At 49.9% G+C, this 17,863-nt stretch overlaps 1 protein-coding gene across 2 annotated transcripts in view; it reads right to left on the bottom strand.

Moving 5' to 3' along the window:
• LOXHD1 (lipoxygenase homology domains 1) overlaps positions 1–17,863 on the bottom strand; it is a 103,455-nt gene that overhangs the window by 29,673 nt on the left and 55,919 nt on the right. Inside the window, exons 21-31 of one of the 2 annotated variants that reach the window (XM_005865741.2) lie at positions 16,503–16,639; positions 13,911–14,080; positions 13,014–13,118; positions 11,809–11,937; positions 10,534–10,698; positions 7,161–7,342; positions 6,116–6,232; positions 5,258–5,420; positions 2,032–2,186; positions 576–785; positions 319–454 (exon numbers count right to left, since the gene is read on the bottom strand). In XM_005865741.2, coding sequence (XP_005865803.2) covers positions 319–454; positions 576–785; positions 2,032–2,186; positions 5,258–5,420; positions 6,116–6,232; positions 7,161–7,342; positions 10,534–10,698; positions 11,809–11,937; positions 13,014–13,118; positions 13,911–14,080; positions 16,503–16,639 — 1,669 coding nt within the window. Of the gene's footprint in view, positions 1–318; positions 455–575; positions 786–2,031; positions 2,187–5,257; positions 5,421–6,115; positions 6,233–7,160; positions 7,343–10,533; positions 10,699–11,808; positions 11,938–13,013; positions 13,119–13,910; positions 14,081–16,502; positions 16,640–17,863 lie in introns of those variants that run through there. The other variant, XM_014539272.1, reaches the window with a different exon arrangement.

The raw sequence follows: 17,863 nt of genomic DNA, 5'->3' as shown, positions 1-17,863 counted from the left end.
GGTGGATCAGTGAGGGTTAAGGACATCATCACTCTAACTCCCCTTAGCCTTTGTTTTCCCGTCTGTACAGCGGCTAATCCCTCCCCTCTCACCTCTCAGGGTTGTGGGGGTGGAAATAGGCAGTAGGTGTGAAAACTGTGTAAATTATAAGGCATCAGACACCTTCATCAGCGAGGCCACCGTCAGCACCAAGTCTGCCCACTTGGTATTGTCATGGCGCAGCTCGGAGTGAGTCAGACAGACAATGGTGGAGCTAAGCCATGGCCTGTCTGAGAACATCTTAAACACATTTCCATGTCCTGCGCCTGCTTGGCTTACCCCGGCCCTCCTGGACGTAGTTGGCCATGGGCCCCGTCACCGAGGCGATGTCCACACCATCCATCTTGGAGCTCAGGGCGATCTCCCAGAAGTCGGCCGGGCTGCTGCAGTTGCTGCTCCGGTCCCCCGTGTACTCCTGTGGGGAGAGCACGACCAGGCCCCCTCCACCTGCCGCACCTGCCTCCCTCGGGGCTCCCCCAGGTGTGAGGATGGGCAGGCCTGGCTGAGTCCAGCCCCCCCCACTGCCTTTCCCGCACCTTCTCATAAAAGAGCCTCTCCAGTCGCCCGTCCTCCTTCTTCAGGGACAGCCAGCGCCCGCACAGGAACAGGAACTCGTCCTCGTTGGTGTCATTCCAGATATCCACCTTCTCCACATACCAGTCCGCGCACCACTTGGTGTTGTCATGGCGGAGCTTAATCTTGTAGATGACGCCCAAATCGGCTGCCTCGATGATGAAGGTGTCGGCCTGGGGAGTCCAGATGTGGGGGCTTGGGTGGGGGCTCCCCACCTCCCTCCACTCCAACCCCGTCCATCCAGCACCTTCCACACCCCCCAATTGTCAAGCTAAGCAGACCTTCCCAGCTGGGGAGCCCTCCAGGCCCAAATCTCTAACCCGGAGAGTTTGGTATTCCAAGGCCTTGCTTGCATGTGGCCCTGTTCTGCAATCCAGGTCCTTTGGGAAAATCCCTGTGGGTATTTGGAAGATGGACCCGATGAGCTGTGTGAGCGGGGGGTGGGATGTCCTGGTAACTGGGCATCCTTAGTTGAGTATCAGCATGAATTCAGGTTGGAGGCTGGAGGGTAAGAGCTGAGGATGAGGTAGAGTCCTTCTGAATGATGGGAGCGGCTTGAAATTTCCATGGGGAAGCTGGGAGGCAGTGGAGGGCCAGCCTTCAGGGTATAGGCTCTGGTGGAGGCAAGGCTGAGGAGAGTGCAGGGGACATCATCTCAAGTGGGGGTTGAGGAGGGTTTGTGTAGGGTGTGACATAAAGCCTTCCTCTGTGCGCCTGATTATGCCTTCAGTAAAGTGACATTACACTCAGGTAATTGGGTTCTTTGGGGATTGTTCAGTGAGAGGTGGAGTTCTAGGCCTTGAGTAAAGTGCAGTCAAAACACAAATTGAACGTGGCAGGTAGGAGCCTGAGGAGGAGGAGGAGGGACAGGTAACCTCGAGTGACACGCACTTTTCTTCTGAAAAATGTGCTGAGTCACTGTGCTGAGTGTAGTCGGGAGCCCAGAGCTAAATACTACAGGATTCCTCCCTGGGACAGCCCAGGTGGTGGAAGTGACCACCTGTGGTAGGGCTGGAGGCAGGGCTGGGAAGACTCTCCAGGTGGTGGCATTAAGATGACGATAGGGGACTGGGCCATCCAGGCAGCCAGGGTGGGCCAGTCTTCGGGCTGAGGAATTGCAGGTGAATGTGCATGGCTGAGAGCAGGTGTGGACTCGCGCAGGCGTTGGGGCACTGGCTAGTGACTGAGTGCATTGGAGCAACAATGAGCACACCTTATGACACAGCAACTCCTCTTCCTGGGGGGACACTTTCTCAAGTGAGCAAGGATGTCTGTTGCAGGATAATTGTTACAGTGGAAAATTTGGAGCCATCCGGTGTTTAGCGCTTGGGGAACAGGGAAATAACTATGGCAGTTTCATGTGTGGAATATTATCTGGGGAGGAGAAGGGAAGGGGGTCAACTTCGTGTGCCCTCCTACCGTCCCTCTCTCGAACTTGTTGGTGCGGTTCTCCGACTTGCCGAGGTACCGCTCCCCGGTGTCCCCCAGGTCTCCATAGATGGTGATGTAGACCTTGGCGTCCGTTCCTGCCCCGGGAACATTTCCTGTGAAGATCTGCACCGAGTACAGCACAACTGGACCAGCACATGGACAGAGAAACAGACAGAGGGACGGACAAAGGGAAAAAAAGATGGCGTCACTTTAGGTTTGGGGGTAACTGGAGGTTCAGGCATCTGGCCCAGGGCTCAAGGAGGAGTTAGTGTTTTCCTATTATTTGCTCAATTCCGCGTGGATTCACCAGTGGGAAGTTGCCCATCTGATCTGACAAAGGTGGTCTCTAAGACTCAAAAGATGGCCCTACCCGGTTTGGCTCAGTGGATAGTGTCAGCCTGCGCTGGTCAAGGGCATGTACCTCGGTTGCAGGCTCCTCCCTAGCAGGTGCCCTGGTGGTGCGCCTGCAAGAGGCAACCGATCAATGTGTTTCTCTCACACCGATATTTCTCTCTGTCTTTCCCTCTCTCTTCCACTCTCTCTGAAAATCAATGGAAAATATCCTCGGGTGAGGATTAAAAAAAAAAGACTCAAAGGATGGAGGCTTCTCCCAGCACCCCTCAAACCATCCACCCCCTACGGCTTCTGGGGGAAAGACTCGGGAACTGCCTGCCTGTGGGCGCTTCGTCGTCTGTAGCCTCGGGATTCTTATAAGACCCTTGGAAGGGGATCCCCCTCTGTGCAGGGACTGAGATGGACTTTCTTACCAACCTTGCAAATGGGCTCGGAGCCACTTTTAATTAAATTTAGAAAAGTAAGGTGATGCGAATTGCTCATAGCATGGCTATGGAACGCATACATGCCCACGCATGGCTCCTAGTCTTTCCTTCATTTTCCCAGGATTCCACGGCATTTTCTCCCCTGCTCCCCTCCAGCCTCTCTGGCTGCTCCCTCTTGAGCAGCATTATGGCTCCTGATCTTCTGCCCCCATCCCCATGCCACTGTCACCTGGTCCTATCCGCTGCCCTTGGCTCTCACCCTGCAAGCCCTGGGTGCTGACTTCCATGAGGTCCATGAGTCCATATCTCCAACCCAGTGTCCTCCTGTGCTCTGGGTTCACACCTCTGTCACCTAGGGCAGCGGTCGCCAACCTTTCAGACCTCACGGACCACCAGTGGTCCAGGGACCACCGGTTGGCAACCGCTGACCTAGGGGACACACCCACCTAGACCAGAACGCAGTCACAATCTCACATCCAAACCTGAGATCCATCCCCCTTGCACCCTATTTTCCAACTTCTCCCCACCCACCTGCCCTGTCTGCATAGCCCCGCCCAGCACTCTGCTCTCCAAACCTCGCAGGTGCACTGTGAGAATGGCTCTCAGAGGCCTGCCTCCCTCAGGGGCAGGAACCAGGACTAGTCATCCTGCCCCCCATGCCCACCCCACTCAGCTCAGTGCAGAACCTGCTCAGCATTTCATGTGTTGCATCACAAATAAAATCATCTCTTTGGTGTTTAAAAGTCAACGTTACCCAAGCCTGTCTGGTTAATACTGACATGAGTCACAGCAGGGATTTTGTCACAGTTTAAACATAACAGTTGACTCTCCTCCCCTTCCCCTTCTCCACCCCAATTTTTCTCTCCATTTGTTTCCTGGCTGTGCATCCAGCCCTGCTCCATACCCGGCAGGACATTTTCTAGGAGCCCTTGCCCCAGAGTGGGGTGCCATGTCACCAGGAACTGTGACTAAATGCCCTCCTGCTCTCCTCTTCCACCCCCACTGCTCCCGCCAGTCTTTTGGGAATTAGGAAAACGGATTCCGCTTCTGAGTGTTGAGCAATGCGGCTGTGCAGTCAAATCTGGCTATTTCTGGATCCTCCTCCCTCCCATTCCCACCCAGGCGGCACAGCTCTCGGTGGAAAGAAGTTTCCCTAGAAACACAACCAAGCACAGAGTAGGTTTGCGCCAGGCTATTAAAACAGAGCAGCCCAAGGGGCCAGTGCGACAGCTCCCCAGGGTGTCCTCTGGGTGCAAATACAAAAGGGAATTATCTCCCAGATGCAAAAACAAAGAAAAGTCAGAGAAAATAATATGAATATGGAAAGGCACATTATTGAGGCAACACTTGTTTTTATCGCTAGGCAGTGGCAACTCAGATGAAAGGAAATGTTAGGGCTATTTTGTATCCCTCTGGTTCCATATGGGGTCTGTAATCTTGAATTTTATTCCAGTTTTTTTTTTCAAGAAGGCAGTGCAACAAACATAAGCTGCATTTCCAAGGTTTCGGAGCATCTCTGATCTTGTATCAAAGATAAAATACAGAAGTATTCTTTTGTATGTGATCAGTGGTAAAAAGTCTGTTTTTTGCAGGTAAAGTTGATTTTTGACACAGCTGACCAGTGGTAAATAACATGGGGGTGGACATGGACAATGGCATCACTGGTCCAAACAGAGGTATGACTCCACCCATGTGGTCCAGGAAGGATGGGTGTGTGTAAGTGTGTGTGTGTGTGTGTGTTCACTCACACTCACACAGTGTAGAAAGAAAGGAGAATACAAGGCTGAGGACTGAGCCTGGAGCAATGCCACATGGCATGAGAAAGGGAAATAGCATTCAGAAAGGTAGGAAAAGAACAAGAAAATGGTGGTACTACAGCAATGGAAGAAGAACAGAGTGTGATCCGGCTGATGCAAATCCTACAGAGAAAACCACAGCCATAAGGAATGGGCCCAGTTAACTGGCACAGCAGAAGAGAAACCCATGACCTTGGACACTCTGGAGCTGCACCCAGCCCCTGAGAACAAATACACAACAGCCCCAGTTACTGACTCCAAGATGCTTCGGGGTTCATCCTTGATTGGATGAACTTGCCGAGCAAGAGCAGAGGGGACCAGCCCCACAGATTGTAGCCAAATAAACCAAGAGAAAAGAGAGAACAGGACCAGGTTAATGCAGGCACAGGATAACACACATCTGGATGTATCATCACCAGGAAAGGATTTGAGTACAAACCCTGCAGTGAGACTGAAGAATAGACCTGCCATTTATTAGCTGTGGGAACGTTGGCAGTTATGTAACTTCTGTGAGCATCAGTTGCCCCCTCCATTGAATGAAAGTAATAATAGACTCTTCCTCCTGGGTGAAAAGGCTCTGCCTGGCACAGGGCAGGTGCCCTACAAGGGAGGTGATGAGAGTGATGGCACCACACTTACTGTCCAATGGCTCCTCCACTTCCTTGTAGATTTGCCTTAAGGATCCATCTGCCATGTATTTCTCAGTGAAGATGTCAAAAGGAACCAGTTCTCGAATGGTCTTCTTGTCATCCTCCGAGGTGGCAAGCCACCGATCACAAGCAAAAGTCACGGTCTCTGTACCCTGGGGTGAGGAAGAAAGAAAAATTAGCACTTAATGAGGAAACTGCCCACTTCAGGGGTTCATCAGCATGTCAACACTCGTGGGGACCAAAGACAAGGGTCGTGGAGGCCCATAGATAATGCAAAAGCCACAGCCCTGCCCAATTCCAGCAGATTGAGTCTTATACAACCACATCAGCAGTTGGTTCTTGAAGGTTGGAGCTCCCAGAGTCACTGAAAAATAAATATCTGAACCCCATCCCAGAGACTCAGATTCAAAGGGTAAGGGGAGGGGTGTGTATTTTTAAATTTCTACCAAGTCACTCATATCCACAGCTATGATTGTCTCCTGGGTTTAGAATTCTGTAGTTTCAGAATGTTTTCCAAGTTGTTCAGGTGGATTTCTGTCTGTAGGTTGACCTTGAGTAGCAGGAAGGGCAGTCTTGGTCACTCAGCAATAGCATGACCTTGGTTGGGATGGGGAGCAGAGACTGGCTGCCCAGACCCTCCTCCTTGACCCCTAAAGCAATTTCTAAAAGATTCCACCTGGGACTTGAGCTAGTTTCTGCACTCGAAGTGAACTGAGGGAATTTTTTTCAGAAGCGTTTATCTTAACTTAATAAGGCTGCAGGTTCTTATAATGAATCTACCTGGAATCTCTTCTGGAAAGGGGAAAAAACAACAACAAACAGCAGGACAGATCAATCAGAAACTCACATCTTTATCTGGGAGGAGCCTGCGGATTTCCACATAGGAACAGTGCCATCCAGGATTTATGCCTGTATTATCATGGCCAATCCGGATTTTTTCAATGACTTCCCCCACGTCTTCTAGCTTTGGAAAGGAGAAAACACACCAGATGTTGGCTGACAGGTCCAAGAAAGTACAACCCAAGCAAAAACCTGCCTCCCAGGGCACCAGCCTTGAGTTCTTTTGAACTTCCAGGGCTCACTTTCCCCCAGTACATCCCCACTGCCCCCCCAAGCCAGCCCCCACTCTCCTCTACATATGCCCTGTTCATGCGCCCCACTTAAAAGCAGCCTAGTCTCAGTTCAGTCACCTTCATTCAGTCAACCTCTGGGAGGCTGCCCCCTCTTTTCATGGCGGAGCCCATCTTCTTGCCTGTCATTTCTTATCATTGTAGCAGCTCATTTCCTGCCTGAGAACTTGACTTGGGCATCAGAAGGTGAGTTCTGGTTCTACCCATGCCCTGTCTTGCCAGCCTGACCTTCTCCTTGGCTCCCCAAGAGTCCCCTCCCCCTTTAGTCATTCATCTTCTATATCCCTCAAATTCCAGTCCCTTAGATTTTACATTTTCTTGCCACAGGGCCCTTGCACATGCTTTCCCTGCCCCTCCCTTTCCTCTTCTTTACATAAATTAGTGTCTACTCTACCTCATCATTCAGGTCTTAGCTCAAGGATCACTTCCTCAGGGAAGCCCCCTGACCACCACCAGAAAGTCAGATGTCTTCCTGATAGGTTCTTACAGCATCCTACAGACACCCCTCCCCCCCACCTGGCGCCCCAACCCAAAGCCTTTGATCCTGACACCAGTTCTGAGGGACAGGGCGAGGCTCACCCTCCTCCCAGATTCTTGGATGTATTGATACCAAGAGAGGTTGATGAAGTGCCCGTCTTTCTCTCTAACAGCAGCCCTCCAGACATGCCTACCTCTGAGTGCAGGGCTCCGTCTACTCACTGGTCTTCTGGGCCCACCTCACCCCCCAGGCCTGGCTCCCCGGAGCCTGCTGAGCCCACATACCTCCATAATGAAGCGGGAGGCAGACTTCCTCTCAAAGAACATCTTCTGCTCCCGCTTGTTGGTGCACAGGTTCTTCTGCTCGGTGCACAGGCCATCGCAGCCATAAATGACGATGAAGACGTTGGCGTTTGTCCCGGCGGCAAAGACATCGCTGGTGTAGATGGTGATCTCGTAAGGGACAACTAGGGGAAAGCCAGAGGGGAAGTGAGAATAGAAAACAAACACAGGCAAGGTCAAGTTCTTCACAGCACCACTGCCCCAGACCGCCTCCCAGGAGATGCTGCTGCCCAGGGACCTGACCTTCATGTGCTATTTCACAGTGACGTAACATTGTTTTGGTGGCATTTTAATTTATCACATCCATAATAATAAAAGCCTAATATGCTAAGTGTTCGACCGTTCGACTGTTCTATGATACACACTGACCACCAGGGGGCAGACGCTCCAACCAGTAGCTTAGCTTGCTGCTGGGGTCCAGCCAATTGGGACTGGGCAAGATGGGCCGGACATGCCCTGGAGCCCTCCTGCGGTCCCTTCCCAGCCTGACCATGCACCGATGGGGTCCCTTAGCCTGGCCTGCGCCCTCTTGCAATCCGGGACCCCTCGGGGATGTCGGATAGCTGGTTTCGGCCCAATCCCCACAGGCCAGGCCAAGGAACCCCACCAGTGCACAAATCTGTGCACTGGGCCTCTAGTTTGTATATAAATATGTATGTTTACTATGGGTCACATTGAAAACCCAGAGAAGAGTTCAAGAGGAAATGTACCCTATCCTATGATCTTGACCTTGAAAGGAGTCGCTGTAGAAGTCACCTCCTCACAGGTGGCACAGCCTTCTCCAGAGGAGGAATTTGCTTTTCATTTATTGTCATGGTTACCTTGCTGTGAAACTATAGTAATAATATTTGTAATAGTAATCATTATCGTTCACTGAGTAAGTATTAAGCATTTTATATTCCTTATCTCATGTCACCTTCAGAGTGACCCTGTGGAGTAGGTATTGTTGTACTGAATTTTACAAATGAGAAAACCAAGGCCCAGGGAGGTGAAGCAACTACCCACAGGTCACCATATGGCCGGTCAGTGGTGGAACTTGAACTTGAACCCAGAAATGTCCGACCCCAAATCCTGTGCAGCCAACCTCTATGGGTGCTATTGTCATGAACTGGAGTGAGTACTGATGCCTACCCACAAGCCACGGGGAGGAGCGGCCTAAGCAGTGGGGGCCTGGACAGTGGGTTAAGGGGAAACATGTCCCAGCTCTTCCAGGCCCCCAGGCAATAATGGAGGTGCTCTCTCTGCAGCATGGGGTCCCCCTTCTTAGTTCTCTTGGGCTTCACCATAGCCTACGGCTTGTGAGGCCTTGAGCAGAGAAGCTGGCAATGGGTTTGAGCTTCCCCGAGACTAGGTGGCAGTGGGAAAAGCTCTGGAAAATGTCTGGCAGGAACAGCTCACCCTCCACCCATTTTCCTGGGCCTGGGCTCTGATTCGCTTCCTGGTTTCTAGTTCTGCCCCTGCCACTGCGTTGCTGTGTGTCCTTGGGCAAGTGGTTATGCTTCTTTGTGCCTCAGTTTCCTTGCCTAGAAAATGAGGGGGTTTAACTAGATAGATCTGTGGCTTTCAGTTTCCTTAACTGTAGAATTTGTATAAATACATGTATCAAGAATATTCAGAAAAAAACACTTGACTTTTTAAAGCTAAGTTGCTTCTCTGAATGGCATGAATTGGGGGGCGGAGGACTGTCCCTTCTCAGCCCCCTCCTCCCACCAGCTGCCCTCAGACACCCCTTCAACACCTGGGATCCTCAGAACATAGGTTGAAAACTGAGGTTCCTCCCAGCCCTGACGTGGCACGATGCTGACATTCGGGGCTCCGGGCTGTGTCCCACCTCCCCCCTGAAGCCTATGAGGTCAGGCATGACAACAGCTCCCTTCTTCATTGATATGCCTCTACCGTGTGGTTTCACGTGTATTGGCAGCCTTGATGAACTGCCCTGGGTCCTTCCAGGCCCCGATGAGGATGCCTGGGCCCTGTTCCCACCATTCCTGAGCCACGGCCCCCCAGCCCCTGGAGCTCCTGGCTTTGGGCCCCAGGACATTCCCTATCAGGGCAGTGGGTTCTGGGCAGCAGGCTCCTCCCTGTGTCCCCACCTGGGGAGAGCTGCACTTTGAAGGGGCCTCCATAGCTCATCGGTCTGTAAGTCAAGTCTTTCCTGCCCTTTTTCCCCCCTTTTTGACAAATGTGAATGCAGGACAAAGGGCAGATGGCTCAATTTTAATATTAGGCTCGAACTGAATGTATTCAAGGTCAGGCCATACAAATTCTTCTTGTTCTCTTCTGTAAAGAGCAAGGCCTGTCCTAGGCTCAAAGGGAGAACTGAGCACTTCTGTCCTGAAGGTTCCCACCCAACGCTGCCGCCAGCTGTGTGCATCTGCCGGGCGGTGTGTCTGTCTAGGCTGCAGGCCAGTCCTGGGGCAGGGGCTGGACCTAGAATTTGCTTTGTCTATGCAGGGACTTTACTAGAAGAAAATGTCACTTTATTTTAGGCTTTAGACTGGGAAGTATTTTGACGATCTGACTATTGCCAGTTTAATTGCTGTAGGCAAAAGATTTTTTAAAAATCTTTTTGATAACTGATTTATACTAAGTATGAGTTGCGTGGAGGGAAATATTTTAACACAGCTAATTATTTGATTTAAAAAAATTGTACTCTCTGGGCTTAGTTCAGATTTTAGAATATTCAGACAGTTTTTAATAGTTTGGTTGACTTCAGTTTGAGTTCCAGTACCTAGTATTTACCTATATGTATAGAAACATTTAATACATACTTTCTGATGATGATAGAGGAGCAAAGTGTCAAAACTTCACCCAATTATTTCCCTTCCTCTCTTCCTTTGGTGGTAAAAGAAATTACATTTACCTTCTTTTTGATTTGTCCCCAGTCAGGATAAAATCTTATAGGGTGACTCCCCAGCATGTAATGACTGGAATGGGGACAGGTGATGGGGTTGATGATAAGACCTCACAGTTAGACCTTTATCATTCTTCCTCTTGGGGTCTTACAACCATCCTGCTCTAATATCTCTGTTTTGGCAGACGGGGAAACTGAGCTCCAGAGAGGCCAGGCTTTCTGCCTGTTCTCACCAGCCAGTTTGGGGTGGAGTTTGGAATAAGTCCCATATTTTCTTTCCTGGGTCCAGGGCTCAGCCCACAGCCTTCACAGGACCCAGAGAGTTTGGAAAAGGAGCAAGAGACCCAGTCTCCCAGGTCAGCCTGGCCCAGAGTGGACACTGGAGGAGGGGCTGGAACTGCGTTGCGAGGGTGGGTGATGGGATCTGGAAACAGGGCCAGTCTTGCTGTGTGTGGTTCCTACATGGTGTGTACAGCCTCGTCTGAAGCTCCTCGTGGAAGAGGTCCCTGACGATGGCACCGTCTTCTTCATTCTTGTCTAGCCAGAGGCCGCAGGGGAACGTCATGCACTTTCCAAGAGATGGGGCGTCCACCTCTACCCACTCTACAAACCAGCCTGGAGCCTTGCCTGGAGGGAGGGAGAGGAGACACAGAACCCATCAAGGACTTCGATATGGTGGTTTCCTATCGGTAATGTCAGGGACTCCACACGTCCTTCTCTACTCAATGGCTGATGCCTGCAGCTCCACCATGAACGGGTCATCCCTTTTGCGTGAAGCATTGCTAAAATGATGCCTGTAAAAACACGTACCCAGCTGGCGCTGGATCACACTCCGGGCTGCTGTCAGTGGCATTAGCAAGAGCAAAGGAGCATGGAGAAGAGATGACAGGAGGGCAGAGTCTGAGGGGAGGGAAGCAAGGACACTGTCCAGGGTGGAAGGCACTCCAAACAGGGAACCCAGAGGTGCCAGAAAGAGACTGCCACCCCATGGCAGCTCCCTGGCCTCAGTTTGTGATTCACGAAGAGAAGGGAAATCAGTGAAGGATCAATGTTTCTTCCTGGGAAAAGGAGTTCTCAGGCTTACAAAGGCTATAGCAGCCAATCAGAGAACCCAGCCCCTCAGCCCCAGGTGCTGAGAAGAGGGCCTCCTTCTGTGGGCTTAGAAGACATGGTTTGAATACCAAGTAAATGAATCCAATTTTACTGAGAAAGAACAAACTTGGGCACATCCTTTAGTAGTAGTGTCAGTGGCTTCTAGAAAGAATTGGCTAGGTCAGTGGTTCTCAGAGTGGGGTCCCCAGACCAGCAGCCTGAGCATCACATGTGAGAAATATGAACTCTTGGACCCCACCCAGACCTGCTGAATCAAAGACTCTGGGGATAGGACCTAGAAATCTGTTTTAATAAGTCCTCCAGGTGGTTCTGATACACACTCAAATTTCAGAGCCACTGAGCTAGATCGGGGATTCTCAAATCTGACTGCACATTAAAATTACTGGGGGTGGGGGTTTAAGGAAAGTATTTTAAATCATCAGTGTCCAGACCCCACCCCAGACCAATTAGATCAGAATCCTGCATGCAGCCAGGGCTCCACTGGGCTGCAGGGATTTAGGAAGCTGTGTAATTATGAAAGGCAGATAACATCCAAATTTCCCCCAGATTCTTTCCCAGACACACACTGGGACCTGTCTGTGGTCCCTAAGTTCTTCACAGGGAGCAGAGGGAGGGAAGCCAGACCTGAGTTGTCATGGCCGATCCTGACTCTCCATAGATCTCCCAGGTCCAGCGCTTCCACTGTGAAGACATCGATGCTGTCCCTCTCAAACGGGTTGCTATTGGTCTTGGAGGATTTCAGGAGGGCCATTCCTGTCAACCAAATGACCTCAGCATGACTGGCTGGCCCTGAGACCTTTCCAACCTAGTCTGCCCAACCCTTTTAGTCTTTCCTCATAATGACCAACTTTTGAATTTTCATCAGCTTTAGACTGTGCAAGTACCACCCACTGGGCACCTTTGGAATATTTTATTTTGGTGGGTATCTCTTTATTGAGCTTCCCAATAACCCTCTGAGGTATGTATGTTTGCTTCCAGTTTGTATTTAAAGAAAAGGAGACACACCCACAGGCCAGGTGCCTTGTCTGAGATCATCCAGGAGAAAGTGGTGGGGCCCTAAGTCAACAGCTGCTCTCCTTCCATACCCCTCATGTCTCTACACCTGGGGAGAAGCCAGTGAGAAAGCCACCTTCCCCATGTTCCCTGGGGAAACAGGGGCTCCCCTGAAGGGCGGGGCATGTGGAAGGCATGGCTTCCAATGCCCCCTACCAGCCATCTCACATATGCAATCTGTCCTGGGACCTTGGCTGTGGCATCAGTCTGAAATCGGAGGTGGTCTCAATATTATTGCCATCCCCTCCGGCCTCAGCATGTACCACATTGTCTTCAAGTTCCTTTACCCCTGTAAGTCCCAGCTCTGAGCCCTCTCCAGGTAGAAAGTCTGATATTCGCAGACTCTTAACAGACAGACCTTGGTCCAATGCCTGGTTTTGCCACTTAACATCTGGGCGGCTTTGGGCAAATGGTTTAATTTTCTGAGGTTTGGTTTCCTCAAATGTCAAAAGGGGTGGATGGGGAATTATTAATCAACAGGGATAAAGTTTCAGATTAGTGAGATTAATAAATTCTAGAGATCTGCCGTACAACACATACCTATAGCCAACAATAATGTATTGCACATACAAAGTTTAAGAGGATAGATCTCATGCTAAGTGTTCTTCCCATGATAAAATACAATAAAATGATAAAGGGGGATTCTTAAAAGGGATTTTTTTAAAAGAGGAAGGGGGAGGGAGGGAGGACCAGGATTTCCTTGGAACATTCTGCTGAGTCTTCCAGTCTCTCTGGGGATAATGTGGGTGAACCTCAGACCTGCACTGTTTTCTTACCAGTGTCGTCTTGTGTACCAAAGAGCGTAATGAAGACATTGGCATCTGTGCCTGCATTCTTCTTGTCCCCAGTCTTTATGGTCACTTGGAATGTGGTAGATTTATCTGCAGGGGAGGAGTGTGGAGAAGTGAGTGGCAGATGGCTCCTCCCCTGCAGGAAGGAGAGAGAAACATACTGAGTGTGTTTCTATGTTCATGTTGACCATTCCTATGAATCACTGTGCTTGCAGGATGTGTTGCTCTGCTGTTGCCTTTAGTCTGGAAACATCCTGAAGGCAGAGGTGAGGTCTCCCTTACCTCCAACTCACACTGGAAGCCCTCAACCAATAGAGTTGTAGGATGCTTAGGGGAGACTTGGGTGACTGTGAGGGTCAGAGGCTCATCATCTAGAAACCTTAGTCTGACTCCTCCAGGTTTGGAAGACTTTTAGGAATTTGAGTTGCAAGGAAGGGAGCATAAACACCACAGAACTCTTGAAAGTTCATTCTTTTTCTTGACAAAATGTATTAAGGGCCTCTAATGTGCCTGGAAGGGAGAATACAAGGCCAAGTCAGAACCAGCTCTTCTATTCTATTCTATTCTCTTCTATTCTATTCTATTCTATTCTATTCTATTCTATTCTATTCTATTCTATCCTACCCTACCTTATCCTCTCATATTCTATTTCATTCCATACCTTTTTTCTGTACATAGCCAGGCTTATGCTGGACATGTATGAATATGCTCACCCACCTCCCCATTCTTGCCATGGGAGAATGAGAGGGCAGTACAGATAGGATGCCAGAGGAAGAAGTATCCAGAGTTCACAGGGGAAGGAGGGAAGATGGAGACCTAGGATGGGGCAGAGGCAAAGGGGAGGGATGCTGGAGGGAAGAAATCAGCCCTAGTTGAGGAAACCTTTCTGCTCCAGGCCCATGTTGTCGAGGGCGTTGTTTTCACCACCACCCCCACCCTCCTCGTCCTCGCTCGGCGGCAGCACATAGGACTCATCCACTGACAACAGCTCCCTGGACACCTGGCCATCATCCTCCTCCACTGCCAGCCAGCGTTGGCATGGGAAGTAGTACCTGTGGGGGTGGGGAAGGAGGAGAGGTTGGGAATATCTCCGTGGAAAGGTCTCATGAAGGAGTAGTCATGGGTTGAGAAATTAGTGGCCCTCAGTGGGGAGCCCTAATGCTCCCCTGTCTGCCCTCCATGACATTGCCCCCATCCTACCTAGCCTAGTAATCACCCCAGCAGTGTCACTTACCTTTTGCAGAGAACAAATGTGGGGGTGAGTCTCCAGACAACCCATTGAAAATGCTGTGTAGCAGAGCCCGGGGCACAGCTGACCCTCAATCAGGGTCATATTGGAGGCATCTAGTGAAGAGGGGCTCCTGGGGACTGCCCCAACCCTTTCTGGAGCTAATCTGTTAGCCAGACTACTTTAGCAGAGAGGGTTGCACATGGAGCCCTTACTGTGGCTTCAATACAAGGAAATGAAGACATATAAACACACAACAGGAAAGAAGGGTGAGGAAGAGGAGGCAATGAGGGGAGCAAGGAGTGGAGAAAGGAGGGAAAAAGGATGGGGAGGAAGAGAGATGAGTAATGAGGGGGTTCCATTCCCAAGAGTGATAAAACTAAAATACCTGGTTGTAAACTTAACAGGAATGTGTAGCAGCTGTGTGTAGAAAATTGTAAAGCATTACTGAGATACCTAAAGAAACTCTTGGGTAAATGGAAGTGTGTACCTTGCGGGTGGCACTTAATATTTTAAATATGCAGTTCCCCACACATACATTTAATGGCATAGCAATCAAAAGTCCAATAGTTTTTTCAAATCATATAATGTCTTAATTTAAAAAGGTAAGACTAGCTAATATTTTTGAAGAATAATGAAAGAAGCCAAGTAGTGACAGATATTAAAAAGAGATTATAAAACTATAATAATTTAAAAATTGTTGGGCTGGCCCAGAAATGCTAAATCAATGGAACAGATTTAACTGACCCTAACAGAGCTGCAAGGGGAAGCAGCAATGTTCACAGTTTGTCCCTGTCCCTACGTTTTCTGCAACACTTATCTTTTTCAGCTTAAATGCCTTAGATTTTCAGAACATCTGGAGAAGTAAGCTGGGCTGGCATCATTAAGCCCATGTATCCAAAGAGCAAATGAAAGGCCATGAGGATGGAGCAACTTGTTCAGGGTAACCTGGCCAGTTCCTGGCAGAGGACCTACCCCAGGTCAGGACCCTGGATCCCAGCATGGGATTGTCTAATGGCTCTTTGGCACCATCACGACGGCCTCATAGAAATCCATGATGTCAGGCCATGTGAGAGCTGTGCCTGTGTTCCCATCTGGAGCAAACTCTTGGGCTGGTGGGGCAGGAAGGAGGTGGGAAGAGGGGTGAGCCTCCTCACCCCCTACCCTGCATAGAGGAAAGCCAGGAAGAGAACATGCTCCCAGAGACACCAGGCTAAAGGCCAAGAAGTTGTTTACATTACAAATATGTTTTTATTGGGTGTCCGCTACATCCCAGGCACTGGCAGGCCCTGGGCAGCAACAACACCCACTTAGGATCTTCCTTGCTTTCCCCTCTGCCTCTCCCCTGCCTCCAGCACATCCCAAGAGGCAATGGGGTCTATTGCTAGAAATACTGCATAGCACATTCATCACTGATGGTCTGAAGTCCTGGTCCTGGTTCTGGCACAATTTGATTCTGAGGCTATAGTTGTATTTCCCTTGGGGGTGATCCTTCACCTGTCAGGAGGAAAGTACCCCCTTTCCAACCTAGCTCACAGTGGGCCTGTGGGCCAAAGCTGGCCACCTCTTGCTGATGTACATTCCACACACTAAGCATGGATTTTACATTTTTAAATGGTTGGGGGGAAATCTAAAGAACAACGGTATTTTGCAACATGTGAAAATGACATGACATTCCAGTTTCAATGTCCATAAGCTTTACTGGAGCACAGCCACAGCCCCTCATTTAGGAATCATCTACAGCTGCTTTCCTCCTGCAAAGGTCAGGCAGGTGTGACAGAGACTGAGTGGCCCCCAAGCCTAAAATATTTACTATCTGGCCTTTACAGGTGGCCTAGAACATTAGAACAATGTACTGGAAGTCACTTTATATCTGGAGAGACATATAGGTGACTAAGTCTGGCCATGGAGAGTGGGCCAGTGATGGTCTGGCAGGGAAGGAAAACCCAACTTTCTGAGTTGATAGACCTCAAGAACTGGATTGGATATTCTATCAGACTGCTACTTGAGATGGCAAGGAACTCGGGGGGCAGCCCAATGAGAGGGAAGGGAGGGAGGCAATGCCCATCTAGCCAGTTACATGGACCAAACCTACATTACAGCCCCCCTACTACCTCCACCCTCAGGCATCACAGCCACCCCACCCTCACCCTCAGGCATCACAGCCACCCCACCCTCAGCCCTCATTCCAAGACTATCTTAGTGGCAGGCATGACCTGTCCTCCTTCCCCTCCAGCCCCACTCACGTGGTCTCATTGTTCATGTCGGTTATGTCTACTCTGTCCAGGAACCATCCTGCTTTGCTGCCGCCTGCGTTGTCATGGCCAATCCGAATCTTGGTCAGGGGCCCCAGGTCAATGGCACAGACGGTGAAAGTGTCTGTCTGGAAAGGGCCAGGGTAGCACTCAGAGGGTGGTACCCTCCCCACCTTGCATCAGCTTCACCGTCCCAGGATCTGAGGCTGTTGTGAGACCCAAACCAAGAAGGGACACATGGATTTTATGTTGTGGGATGTGTGTTTTTGGCAGGAGGGCGAACTGCTGCTTGGATATGTGCTATGTGTGTACATGTGTGCATAAACTCCTTCAGCCACACATTTTAATTAAGACCTTCTAGGAGCCAAAGTGTAAGTCCAAAGTGATTTCCAGAAACAGAAGTACTGGACTTGCTCACTATTGAGGTGGGAAGATTGAATGTGGACGAGTGTATGTATACGCACAGGAGGAAGCAGGAAACAGATGACACTGAGTGAATAGGGTCTTCCTAGCTATCACTTTTTAAACTCTTTAATCCCAGATCATAGTGGCTATAATTTTTTTTCAAGAAAAGTACTGAAACAGAAATAAACCATGATCCTTAAGTCATGGGAAGGGAGAAAAACCAGGGCTCTCTGAAATAATTCAGTGATGAGTCCAAAAGTATTTTAATGAATTTGATTTCTTTCTTTCTTCCTCTGTGTGGATGAGGGAACCTGGCTTAGAATGGGAAAGGTGATATGAGGGACAGTCTTCTAGCCAGAGGATATTGTGGATATTGTGCAATTTCTAAGGACAAAGGAGGCAGCTGTATTTTTCATGCTTTCCCACTATACAAGGAAGGGGAGTGCATTTCTTTCAATGCTAAAGGTTTTTGTGGCTTCAGGATATAGTTCTCAGCCCGTCTTTCAAGGCCCTCATTCCTCCACCCCCTAGGTTGGTTTCATCAAGCTTCCCAGAGGCAGCGCCCACCACAGCTCAGCCTTAACCACAGCCCTGCAGGAAGACTCAGTATCCTCAACCTGGCCTCCACCTCTCTACCCACATCTTTGTCATGAGGTCCTGTCTTCGGAGAGCACCTCTCACTGACATCTTTGCACATCTGTACCATACTCATCTACCAAGTCCGTTTATATCTCTCTCTGTCCCTCAAAGCGCCATCTTATGGTCACGCTTCCTTCCTGAACCCCTGCTCCACCCACTTAGCACTGAGTGTCTGCTACCCATGCTATCTCTGGTGAGTTCCTGTGGGGTCATGGAGCTGGACCCCCACCTGTGCCTTTCTTACGTTCCCCATCGAAACCGTTGGTTCTTATAGAGGAGGCACTTCCACGACACCTGGGCTGAACAAT

Source organism: Myotis brandtii, unplaced genomic scaffold, assembly GCF_000412655.1.
Source record: "Myotis brandtii unplaced genomic scaffold, ASM41265v1 scaffold212, whole genome shotgun sequence".
NCBI lineage: Eukaryota > Metazoa > Chordata > Mammalia > Chiroptera > Vespertilionidae > Myotis > Myotis brandtii.
Note: the sequence above shows the minus strand (reverse complement) of the source record. Positions and strands in the feature narration are given on the sequence as shown.